The sequence below is a fragment of the Amphimedon queenslandica genome, unplaced genomic scaffold, assembly GCF_000090795.2.
Source record: "Amphimedon queenslandica unplaced genomic scaffold, v1.1 AMPQUscaffold_13138, whole genome shotgun sequence".
Taxonomy (NCBI): Eukaryota; Metazoa; Porifera; class Demospongiae; order Haplosclerida; family Niphatidae; genus Amphimedon; species Amphimedon queenslandica.
Genome location: NW_003546626.1, coordinates 49,501 through 61,758, shown reverse-complemented (window position 1 = coordinate 61,758; position 12,258 = coordinate 49,501). Strand labels below are relative to the sequence as shown.

At 37.6% G+C, this 12,258-nt stretch overlaps 3 protein-coding genes and 1 long non-coding RNA gene across 5 annotated transcripts in view; 1 reads left to right on the top strand and 3 right to left on the bottom strand.

Annotated features, from left to right (window-relative positions):
* Positions 1 to 2,242, bottom strand: part of LOC105314017 (proline-rich protein 36-like) — a 2,807-nt gene extending 565 nt beyond the window's left edge. The window contains exons 1-3 of one of the 2 annotated variants that reach the window (XM_020000906.1): positions 2,051 to 2,242; positions 1,859 to 1,933; positions 14 to 807 (exon numbers count right to left, since the gene is read on the bottom strand). In XM_020000906.1, the coding sequence (XP_019856465.1) occupies positions 14 to 807; positions 1,859 to 1,933; positions 2,051 to 2,113 (932 nt within the window). In that variant the 5' untranslated portion in view covers positions 2,114 to 2,242. The remainder of the gene's footprint in view (positions 1 to 13; positions 808 to 1,858; positions 1,934 to 2,050) is intronic. The other variant, XM_020000907.1, reaches the window with a different exon arrangement.
* A 94-nt stretch (positions 2,243 to 2,336) lies between these two features.
* Positions 2,337 to 3,087, top strand: LOC109584994 (uncharacterized). The gene is made up of 2 exons (XR_002186263.1): positions 2,337 to 2,439; positions 2,494 to 3,087. It is a non-coding gene; the product is annotated as an uncharacterized LOC109584994 (long non-coding RNA).
* Positions 3,088 to 4,401: 1,314 nt separating this feature from the next.
* LOC100640297 (transcription factor AP-1-like) lies at positions 4,402 to 5,834 on the bottom strand. Its single transcript, XM_003389144.3, has one exon. The coding sequence runs from the start codon at positions 5,725 to 5,727 to the stop codon at positions 4,693 to 4,695; it is 1,035 nt and encodes a 344-aa protein (XP_003389192.2). The 5' UTR covers positions 5,728 to 5,834; the 3' UTR covers positions 4,402 to 4,692.
* A 129-nt stretch (positions 5,835 to 5,963) lies between these two features.
* LOC105314016 (FGGY carbohydrate kinase domain-containing protein-like) overlaps positions 5,964 to 12,258 on the bottom strand; it is a 29,379-nt gene continuing 23,084 nt past the window's right edge. The window contains exons 8-12 of the mRNA XM_020000904.1: positions 12,028 to 12,102; positions 8,202 to 8,361; positions 6,462 to 6,547; positions 6,226 to 6,308; positions 5,964 to 6,131 (exon numbers count right to left, since the gene is read on the bottom strand). Coding sequence (XP_019856463.1) covers positions 6,041 to 6,131; positions 6,226 to 6,308; positions 6,462 to 6,547; positions 8,202 to 8,361; positions 12,028 to 12,102 — 495 coding nt within the window. The 3' untranslated portion in view covers positions 5,964 to 6,040. The remainder of the gene's footprint in view (positions 6,132 to 6,225; positions 6,309 to 6,461; positions 6,548 to 8,201; positions 8,362 to 12,027; positions 12,103 to 12,258) is intronic.

Below are 12,258 nucleotides of genomic sequence, written 5' to 3'. Positions count from 1 at the left end.
TCGGGAGCGGTTCCTAGCCGCAGGAACAAGAGTGGGGCTGGTCAGGAGAGAGAGAGGGATGGAGACAATGAGCGGAGGAGTGAGTGACGAGGGAGAGGGAGGGAGAGAGAGAGAGGGTGGGGGAGGGAGGGGGAGAGAGAGGGAGGGAGGAGGAAGAGGTGAAGGTCTAGTTTCTTGATACGAAACGGGAGACAACGACTGAAATGACAAAGGAGAGGATCTCTCATTTAGCCCAGGATGTAGCAACGGCACTCCTTCTGTGGGCGGGGCTTCATTACGTCCACTCAACTTAATTAAACTAAGAGATATGCTTACTATCAATGGACCTCGAGTTTCTTGCTGCTTGGGTAATCGATCCAGAGGATAACGAATAGTGAGTGAGTTATTAGTACTGCCAGGTTTACCATTACTCACATGAAGAGGAGGTGGGGGGGCTAGAGGTAACGAATGCGAAGTATTTATAGGTTCTATAGTGGGAGGCGTGGCAGTAGGTGTGGTCTGGGGCTTCTTAAAAGCAGATAATTTGCTAAGTAATAGTTTCCGGTGAGAGAGCTGGGGATTTTGTTTTGGAGTTACTAGACCACTTTCGCTTGACGGCTCCTCACTGAGGGCTAAAGCAGGCGTGGTTGATAAAGGGGCGGGGCTTATAGAGGGCGTGGTTAATTGGGAGGGAGGGGCCACCCCGTTGGACTGTGAGTTCTGTACTAGTATCTTCCATTCTTTGAGAAGGTCCTTCATGCGTCTCGCGAGAGTCTTGTCTTTCGTTTGACGCCTTGCATTATTGATATAAAGACCCAAACGAGTTACCTAAACAATAGGAAATAAAAGCTTTAAAATGTTTACCATTTGAAGGTAGCCAACACTTAACAAATTTACATAAACACATTCGTGTTCTTATGTTGTGTAACAAGTTTGAGCTGATTCCAATCAAAAGTTATATTTTTACAAATTTTAAAGTTACTCAAAACACAGGCCAAAGTCCCTGTACTATAATAGTACAGGGTGTTTGGTCAAATTTCACCAAAAATGACTAAAAGTTTTTATAATTTTTCTTGATACATATACATGTTCTTACATCGTGTAGCAAGTTTGAGCTAATTCCGACCAGAATTAAATTTTTTACAAATTTTTTTATTACTCATAAATCAGGTCCAAGTCCCTGTACTATAGTACAGTGATTGTGACCAATTTTTTCAAAAATGACTAGGAAAGAATTCTCCATTTTTATAATTTTTTCTGATACATATACATGCTCTTATGCTGTGTAGCAAGTTTGAGCTGATGCCGATGAAATAAAATTTTTTTATGAATTTTCAATTTAAAAAAATTTTTAAAGTTGGTAGAGAGAGGCTAGACAAGCATTTGGTTTCTAAGAGCTTGTTATTTTAGTAATTGACACAAAATGGCAGGTTTATTTTGGCAAATGGCTCTCAAACCAAATCTACCCTTTAAAAATTACCCACTACACAGTATACTAATATTGATTCTCTAAAAGAGCCTTAAGTTAAGGAAGGTTCTCAATATAACGTTAGACCAGCATGTCATTAGTTTTAAATCAAAATTGTGGGTGATTTGACCCCTTGACGCATGCTTTTACGCTAGAGTTGAACCAAATTCAACTTCAGCATCAACGTAATGTCGGGACTAGTAAAACCGCCTTTAGACTCAACTCAAATCACAAATGCTAAATTAAACGGACAGGAATGAGTATACTAGCATAGTATCATTATGAAATGATTTTATTTTCACACTTGAAATACCAAATAAACCAATTGGCATCCCAAACCATCACATCCCATAACTACAAAGCCTCTCATTCCTACCATCATCATTTATACATTATACTCGTTTCTCTTACCGTCAGATCTTCTGCTGTAATCCGGACACTCTCCAAATCGTTCAATACACTCACTAGAAGCTTCATATCTAATACCTGAAGGGAAAGAACAAATAAAACAAAATGGCGGACAATTAAAGAGACAAAACAAGAGGCACCAGGGCCCCACCGAAGGCTACATCTCTCCTCTTTCAACACTTCAAGTAAAATTACGTTTCCTGATTCGTCGATAGCTCGTAACAGTTCCTCTTTAATCCCTTGAGCAGTGCCAGGCATGGCATGATCAGACTCGGCCCGACTCCTCCTCCTCTCTAACAGTAGCAGGACGCCACATTTGAAGGAGAGAGGAGGAGAGAGGCCTTGTAATGGAGGAGGGGACTAGCTCGAGGAGGAGGAGAAAAGGAGGAGCCGAGGAGAAAAGAAAATGCTCATCTCCCGGCTTTTTATACTCGCAATCTCACACTGCGCATGCGCGTATATTTTAAAGATTACGTCATTGTTAATAATCATGTGATCGAGCCCCACCTATTTTCATTCTGCAAATCTCAAGGATCAGAAAAGTCATTGTTTTCTTCCCCAAAAATACATTCCCCAGCCCTGAGGTAAAGCCATTATATATAAACTGACACCTTCAAATTCTCCCTTCCCTTCAATAGATACAGCTTGTATTTTGGTGACATCATTTTGAAAGCAAACTAATTATTTCACACAAATGGAAAGCCATCATCTCCTTGGAGGTCACCACCATCATGGGCATCATGGTCACCATGGTCACCACCACGGTCATCATGGTCACTTTGGTCCACCACCTGTCATTGATATACATGTAGGCGGTGGGGGGCACCATCACGGTCACCATCGTCATCACCATCACCCTCCCCCTTTTCATCACCATCACCCTCACCACCAGCATCATGAACGGGTGGAGTGCTGCGTTATACTTTAAAAAACTAATAATGATATTATTATCAATATTATGTATCCATTATTGTCATAAAAGAAACTCATAATCTATGATATTGTCATTGGTGGTTTAGCCTTTCCTTAAACTTTATTATTATTATTATTATTATTATTATTATATTATCATTATTAATTGATATGAATCAATAATTGATTACTAATCAAATTTTAGCAACAACACATCTTAGATAATCCAAGATGCTCATTGCTGCTAAAATCTAACTATGATTTGGAGCTGATTATCATTAATTTAAATATTTCTCTCAGTCATGTAACTGCCAACTCAACTGGTCCCTGACAACCACTGATATTGATAATGCAACTGGAACTGTTTATATTTCAATAATATTATCAGCATTTCCTTAGGAATGCGAACTTGATTATTGCTTTGATGTACACATAGACTCAACAGCAAGTGATTACTTCATAAAACATTATTGGATCAAAAAATAATAATATTTCCCCTTTTTATCTTTAGTTATCTGTGCTATAACTGTACTAGTTATTAAAGCAAAAATACAAGATTAATTTTAGTGCCTCATAAATTATAGCTCAGCACTGAACTATGAAATAACAGCTAATGATCTTTACAATTTGTATATACATGATCTCATGATGTACAGAAATGAAGGGAATACTATTCAGTTGTGAACAAAGTTAACGAAGAAACAGGATCACTAAATAAATAAAACTAATTGACATACAAATCTATCTACTTCTACCTGAAACTTGATAGTACAAACTTCCTCATTGCAGAGTATCAGTTTCCCTCTCACACTGCACTGACCTTCACCTTCCTACAATCCTTCCTTTTCCTCTAAAGATATCAAGATTCAATGTATTACTAATAATACATTATCCTTATTTTCATTAAAAATACTACAGCTGCCAGTGTACAGCAACATTGCCTTAGGGTTCATCCAAGGAATTGATTATTGACATGCAAATATGTCGCACACAGACACACACAGAACCATAGTGTTGCATGAATGTATATAGCATGAACTCTATGAACTGTTTGCAATGAAAAATCTATTGTATTTGCACAGATGTGCTATTATAGATCTATCCATAAATGAATGCATGCATTTGCACATTTGCAACAACAGCACTTCACCGTCATAGGCACTCACAAACATAAACACGCACACTTACGTAACAATGTCTAGATATACACTCATAAGCTAATGCTATGGCTGTCGTGAGACCATATGACACTAAACTAATTTGCTGTTTCCTTGGTGAAAAGCACTGCATGTTGAATTATAACAGTTTACATAAGGCCAATTATGAGACAGTGACTACCTCCCACCAATTACAGAGACTGTAGCTATAGCAACTTGAGGAAAGGGGGATTGGAATGTCAGTTATGATGTCAGAGATGGCGGAGTGTGTGCTGTGACCACAAAACAATATTCATCGTATAGAGGTCACCGGATATTGGTTTAAAGAAAGGAAATTCTTATTGGCTTCGCTAGTTACAACAGGATGCTGCCTACCTTGTACCACAAAATGCAATTAAGATTATTGTACAGTGTATAATGAATAAGCATTTCTATTAGATGGTTACTGTGGCGGATTTAATGAAAATATCAACTGTTTTATGAAAATAATGATAATTTTTTATTATACAAAAAAATTTTAAGTCATTATATCACAGGGAATGAATGACACACATTTCAAATATTGTTGTGTTAATTGCATGTGTTCTGAATACAAAAATAATAAATTCGATTGAAAGCAATCAACTGCTTTCGAGTTATCGAGGGCGAAAGAGAAAGAAAGGAAAAGGTTTCAGTGGTGTACAAAATTAAAACGAGAGAGATATAGAAAGAAATGCAAGAGCTAAACAGTTTTAAAATTCCACTTTGACAGACAAACACAAGACGAGATTATGCGTTGCTCCCTGAATGGCCTGGTAGAGAACTCGGCGAGATATTAATCTGACATCCAGTGCTAGCGTGCTGGGACAAAGCTTTCTTCAAGCTTGATATCTGCTTCTTTAGTCCACTGACTTCATCATTTAACTCCTTGTTGTGATCTTTGAGGATTTTCACTTTGCTCTCGAGATCAGACTCTCTTTGTAGGCGTCTTGTGCGACATTTTGATGCTGCGATCCTGTTCCTTGCCTTCTTCCTCTCCACTTTCATTTGCTCCTGTGTCTGTAGGTCAGGGACCATGGACATCTCTTTCAAGACGTCGTGACCAACGACATGAGGCTCCATGACAGAGTACATAGGTTGAGCGGAGACCGCCACACCTCCTGCTGAGGCCATCATCGGGAATCCTCCCATTAGGGCTCCCTCGTGACGTGGGTAAGAAGGGAGAGAGTAAGCATCTGAGTAATACACATCGTGCTGCGAGGACACCGGATAGGAAGTGGTGCTTTCGGAGGTCGTTTGCGTCGTCATCGAAAAATTAGGGATATGATCGAGTGTGGCGGTGACGTACGTTGGAGCAACGGCCTCTAGGGATGGGTTTGAGCCGGGAGCATACGAGGAATACATGGAGTTATCGGAGAGGGTGGTGTGGGATGGGTGGAGGGGCTTGTGAACATCACCAGCTTGGAGGGCCTCGAATCGATCCAGGAACCCCTTGGCATAATACTCTTGCTCCATTGTGATTGGGTGGCCCGGATGGGTAGGGTAGTGACGGGAGGGTGAACGGTGGAGTGAGGATGTGACTGAAGTTGATGTTGAGGATGAGAGCAAGTTGTGGACCTCTGGGGTAGAGAGAGCAAATACAGAGACGTCTGGGGTAGAGAGGACCTGATGCTTCTGACTCTTCAAGTCCAGGTACATGTTTGAGCCAACTCCGACTGGGATCTGTTTCTCGTATGGCAAGACGCCAGAGGACGATGAAGACGTAGAGGAGACAGAGGGAGTGTTGTCATCGTAGAGACTGTGTTCTTGCAAAAGCGCCATCATAGTTATAGCTGTTTTATGTAATGCAAATCCTTCGAGATAGACTGACAAAAAAGACAAGTAGGCTTTCTTTTCTTCTCTTTAGCGAACGTTGAGATAAACTACTAATTTGTTAGAGAGAAATCTGACAGAACTGTCCTTTTTATACTTTTTTCAGGGTGGGTGGGTAATGAATAATTAGGTTAATACGTTACGCGTACGCAAATGATTGACGTCAAAGAGTACGATGTCATAAAATGTAAAATTACGCGTTAAAGTATACATGTAATTCCATTATACAAACTACAAAGTACAAAATTGACCCCCTCTCTCGCTCTCACATCACCCCTCCTTCGTTCATTATCCTCCTGTACTTGTACTGGTCTTCGTATAAGAATTTAAACACTTTGTATTTCGATTGGTGAAATCTATAAATGTGGCACATAAGATGACAAGGTGATGATGTCATTGTATTTATAATAATCAGGCATAATGATAGAGTGTTGATTGGTTTTTACTTACCTCACCAGTGAGGGCGTTTTGTCTGGATATATAACTTTGTCTTGATCTATGGAGGACATCCTTGCCATAATTAATGAAACATCCTAAGGAAGAGCGATGGAGAAAGATTACAAGAAGATGAGACAAAACTTAATAAAGGAAATTGATACAAAAGTAAGGAGGGGATAGAGTGAGAGAGAGGGGAGAGAGAGAGAGAGAGAGAGAACAGAATTATATTCTTATCATTTATTATGTACCTCTCCTGTTGAAGCAGTTGCTGCCAATATGGCTGATCCCAGTAGGACAGCATCTCTGTTATCACTGAGCACCACAACAGGCAAGCCTACACAGATAAAGAAAAGGATTAATAAATGAAGCATTATTGAAAGTTATAAAGGGAATAGAATTAGTGTATTGAACTATACAGCTACACATTACATAATGTAATCCCTTAAAATTTAAATAATAAAATTAAATCATTAATGACAATAAAATTACATGACAGAATTGCCTGGAAACTTTGTGCATACATGCATAATACATCAATTTTTATAATTCTAAGTGTGTGGTAAGCATATAATCATTACTACAGCATTAGTACAAGTACAGGAAATTCTGTGGGCATTCACTAAACTAACAATACACATCTTTGATCTGTCTAATAGACACACATTCGCTCTCACAAAGTGTGTACAAGTATATGAACTGTATTGGAATCGCTTACTATCGCCAGGAAATGCTTCACTAATTGGATGAAATATTCACACAGACTCCCCATTCACAATAACTCTTTATTTACTAGAGATATATTGTGTACTATGTATGAGATTAGATCTATAGGAGCTATTGAGGTTTGTGAGGTTTGACTAAATATAGCAATTGGAAGTATACAATAGACATAATGTCAGTAACTAGACTTCCTACAGGATGGACAGACATGTATTAGCATAGTAAATAATAATAATAACAATGGTATTAATAATAATATATATATATATATATAAATGAACAAAATAATGCCAAATTAATAAAATTGTATGCAAATGAAACGTCACTAAGAATTATCAACAGCCAAAAAGACACAATGAGCAAAAACACACACACACTTGCACATTCACACACATGAAGTGATTCATCAAGGAATATACACAAACAATCATACGGTTCACATGTACACACATACACACACACACAGAGGCACAAGGTTTATAGTAAATACTCTCTCTTTTATCTTTACATTTCACAAAAATCATACCATTTAAGTACATGTACATGTTATGACTCCTGGTACTATAAAGTACTTATCTCATATTCCTCACATCACAAAGATAAGAAAAACAGGAGGCTACACACTGGGCTATACCTTATAAAAGATGAAAGCATGCACAAGGGTCTACATCATCACTCATATCTTAAGCATAATGCATCAAACAAGCAGACTGACTGTCACTAACATAATCATTGTAAAACAAGCTTGGATCAAAGGGTAACTCAGAATAGCATCACGGCAGGCCACATGTCACAAGAAAGGAGGTTAGAATAACAAAAAATATTGATAAGAGAGGCATAAGTGGAAGTCGTAACAGCAACAGGAACATGAAGCAAATAAAAACAGAGACTAGCTTTTCAATAACAATGCAACAGTCAGTGAGTGATTAAGATCCCCTTTATAGAAAGGTCACCTTAAGCCACTAATGAAAGGATGAAAAGATAAATGAAAAAGGAGAATTGACTTATACTCAGAATAAGGAGCAGCTGCCATTTTACAAGGTAATACCACTGACATTGAGTATATGCAATAGATGTAAATCAATTAAGCTCTTTGGGTTTCCTGCTAATGTAAAATACACCTTTCCTTTGGCCAATGTTTATACACAGACTGTGCCCATTTGTGTTACTTCTAGGATGCAACAGGGAATGTGGATATTTCCTGTATAAAGTGTTAAATCAGAGCTTTGTGTTGTAGGGATCTGACTGAGTGATGCTCAGTCCCTTACCTGTGATATCAGACTGTGTATGAAGGAAGATGGGATTACTGGAAAGTCCACCACATATAAATAAAACTTTCACTGTTCCTTCCCTGCCTTTTCCCTTTCCTTCTTTTTGGGTTTCTTCGGAAGAAGTTTCAGCTGCTTCTATAATGTGTTTTGTGTTGTACTGGAGAGAAAGAGAAAGAGAGAGAGAGAGGGGGGGAGAGAGAGAGGGAGAGAGGGAGGGAGGGAGGGAGAGAAAAAAAGAGAGAGACAGGGAGAGAGACAGACAGAGAGAAGAGAAAGAAAGAGAGGATGTCTTAAATTATGCAATTGCAATTGTGAAGGTACATTTGAGACATATGTGATAAACACACACAACATGTGGTAGTGTTATATCGAGTATTAGCAAGAAAGGAAAGAACAGGTGTGACTGTGAAAAGGTACCAAACACATGTGGGCCACAGTTTATAAGCACACGTGTGTACATTTATCTATTACAAGCAATACCCTTTAGATACTACATCATTATTCAATCCCAAAACCAGACTCACCAAAGGAAACAAAAAACAAACAAAATGTGTAAATCATGCAGAGAATGGTGAGGAACTGAGGATAACGGGAAAATGAACTCAGTGACCATTGCATTAAGATATGCCTCACGTGTCAATGAATGAATGAATGAAATACATTATTAAAGCAGGAATGATATAAGTATATGTACATTATCTCATGATCATATGTAATAATTTAATAGTAGGCTGATAGTTAGTTACACAATATCTAAGTGATGGGGGCATGATAGATCATGATTTATTACATAAAATGTAGCTCCATGTATAGCTGTGTATAAACAAACGATAATGATATATAAATGCATGTGTCATTACATAATAATAAACAATAATATAACACTGCATGCAAGCACACATGCACTCACTGTGGAAACACCAACAGTCTAAAACGTTGATCACAAATTGTAAAAGATGGTTCACATCGTCCCCCACTTGTTTAAGATACATGTACATGTACAAAAAAATAATACTTAAAACATGTAATGAGTAAAGTATACATGTACACATCCGCTTTTAAAATACATGTAAATGAGTATACATGTACATGTACATGTGTGCATTCGGTAAGGGACTGTTCGTGTACATGTATAATACATATCATACAATGCATGTACAGGCAGTACAGCTAGTACATGTACATGTACGTCATTTCACATGTATGCATGCATGCTTTGTACATGTACCAAGACAATTGGTAGAATCAACTGTATATGTACAAGTGTTATCTTCCTCAAGGCCAGTCAACATGATTGTAAATTCTTCATTAATAGTACTAATGTTGCTGGAGCTCATTCTTATGATAGAGTTGCTTGTGTTGTTTGTGAGATTGCTCCAGTATACTTAACACTGTAGGTTTCAGGTGTATAGGCAATGTTAGGTATTATGAATGATATAGCAGCAGTAGTTGATCCTGGAGTAGCTCTTACATTAGTAGCAGGAACAGGTAGGCTCTCAGCTAAAAAATAGGGCAAAAATTGTTTTGTGTCGTTTGTAAGATTGCTCCAGTATACTTAACACAAGTACATAATATACATGCACTCCGGGTGTATGTAATTTCACATTGCAGACAATGTTTATGTGTGGCCCATTCCTTGGGCCGTACAGCCAATAAGATACATGCTTAACATTTAATACAAGGATGCATGCAGGACCTTTATAATAATAATAAGAATGATATCATGATTCCAGACATGAGGAAACAGACCATATAACAATAGAGGTGTGTATATCCAGTAGTAATCTGCTAATTATGTATGAATATTCCTATTTATTATACACACACCACAATCAGACAACACTCGATGATGTTAATTGTCTAGAAATGCAGGAGGCGAGCCACAGTCTTAATAATAATAATAATAATAAATTATAAATTATATTACAATACACACACACACACACACAAAGAGCTATATTGTATACAGTATTGAGTGGAACTGTAATATGGTGACAATATAAGAAGCATTGTAACTATATCATATCAGAGAGGAAGCAAGAGAGAATAGATAGAGAAAATGACGTCAGATAAATCAAGAATCTACATTGTATTTGTATGGAAGTGACAGTAATTATTGAGAGGCCGCCATAAGATTTAATAAGGATCCAATGAAGAAAGCCTATGAATCAAAATGAGGTTTTTATGTACAGGCGATGCATGTACATACACACATGTATATAAAATTGGCTTTATTGGTTAGGTTTGTTCACTTCATTGCTGGATGTATACATACATGTACATTGTAGATGCGTGAGTAGTTGCATGTGTACATGTGAAGTAGATTCTATACTATTAAACAGAGGTTGCTTTCTGTACGTTAGCACATCAACGCTTCACTAAAAACAAAACTTATTTAAAGTTTTTAACCAGACCTCTCTCTTGTCATCATTCATTTTCAGCTCCCAAAGGTCTATATTTATCAGCATATCAAGGGAGAAGAGATCGTCTTTTAGACATACAACTACACACACACAGTTCCTGATAGACACAGCCAAATACAAGTCAGACACAACCATTAGAAACAGACTCAGAGAAATGATAAGAACAGATGTACATATGTACATAATACATACCACACACTAGACTCAGAAGTATACACTACACTAGACACTGCACGTATATACCATTCACTCATTCACTGCTATGGTAAAGAAAAGGAAGTATACCAGACAGGCAATATATATTCCACTATGTAAGACAAATTTAATAATAGACACATAATGAAGTACGTGCTCTAATTATAATTGGATTACACAACCAGGCAAGCTTAGGATTGATGGATATACTTTCCTGGAACTAAAGGAAGTCAGGCTCATGAATTTCAGTTATTATAATGTCATGCAATAGATGTATTTGTCTGTCTATATAAGTACATGCATAGGAGAAAGGAAGAGAAAGTAAGATATCAATAGAGAGAATGAAGACTGAGAAGAGAGAGAATAAAGGGAACTGTAATCATGAATGTAGAACACACAAATACATTGCGCATGTACATATAAAGGTATTATGAATAAATATGTTTATAATGACATAATTGTAGGTGGATATAATAATACTATAGAGGTCAGAGGGAGGGACTCATTGTAGGGTCCAATTATGTCACGAGCTCCTTTCAATAATTCATAAGAACCAATACCACATTCAGCAGTGTCAGAGGTTGGTTGACCTTTGACACTTGATGAGTTAATTGTTAGTCTATTGTGCAGTGTCACAGGTGGTGAGTGCAGGCACATGTGTAGACAGGTTATGCACATGATGGCAAAAGGGCATTCAAGCAGTAACAAGCAGCTAGGAGAGTCCATAATGAGTAGACAAGTTGAGGTCTGGAAAAGGAGAGAGAAATCTACAGACAACAAGTGCTATATATGAGCTAAAGTATAATGAGGAGTTTACTACCAAAAGCAGGAAGGCTGGGGAGAGAAAGGAAAAGTACACAATACAATAACAGTACACAATACAATAACAGTACACAATACAATAACAGTACACAATCACCACTTTAACCACCATAGGTATAGTGTACATGTGTACATGCACTTAATGTATGTACACACACATACTGTATGTATCAGTGAATGAGTGCTTGAGTGGTAAGATTAATGAGTGATGAAAGTAAACAGATAGAGGAAGGAAAAAGACTGGAAATAGATTAAGGAAGAGTAAAGCAAAAACAAGCACATGTACATGTACATTAATATAGATTGTATGTGGATGGATAGTTAGGGGATATGCTGGAATTGCAATAAGGAGAGGATGGGAGGAGGTTTTAAGATAAACTTACTGCCAGAGCTTGCATAGTTGCTAAATAAGCAATTGATAAGTCATCAACCGACTGCCCCAATGATAACCCTGATACCTAGAGAGAGGGAGAGAGGGAGGGAGGGAGAGAGAAAGAAGGAGAAAGACAAAATATCAAGCATTTACATGTACACAGAAAAGGAATAAGAATTGAAAATATGAGAGAAGGGACTTTTTAAATGAAATACATGTACATGTACATGCACACACACAC

Coding starts and splice junctions, on each gene's coding strand:
- LOC100640297 (XM_003389144.3), bottom strand. CDS start 5,727: ATGATGGCGCTTTTGCAAGAACACAGTCTCTACGATGACAACACTCCC.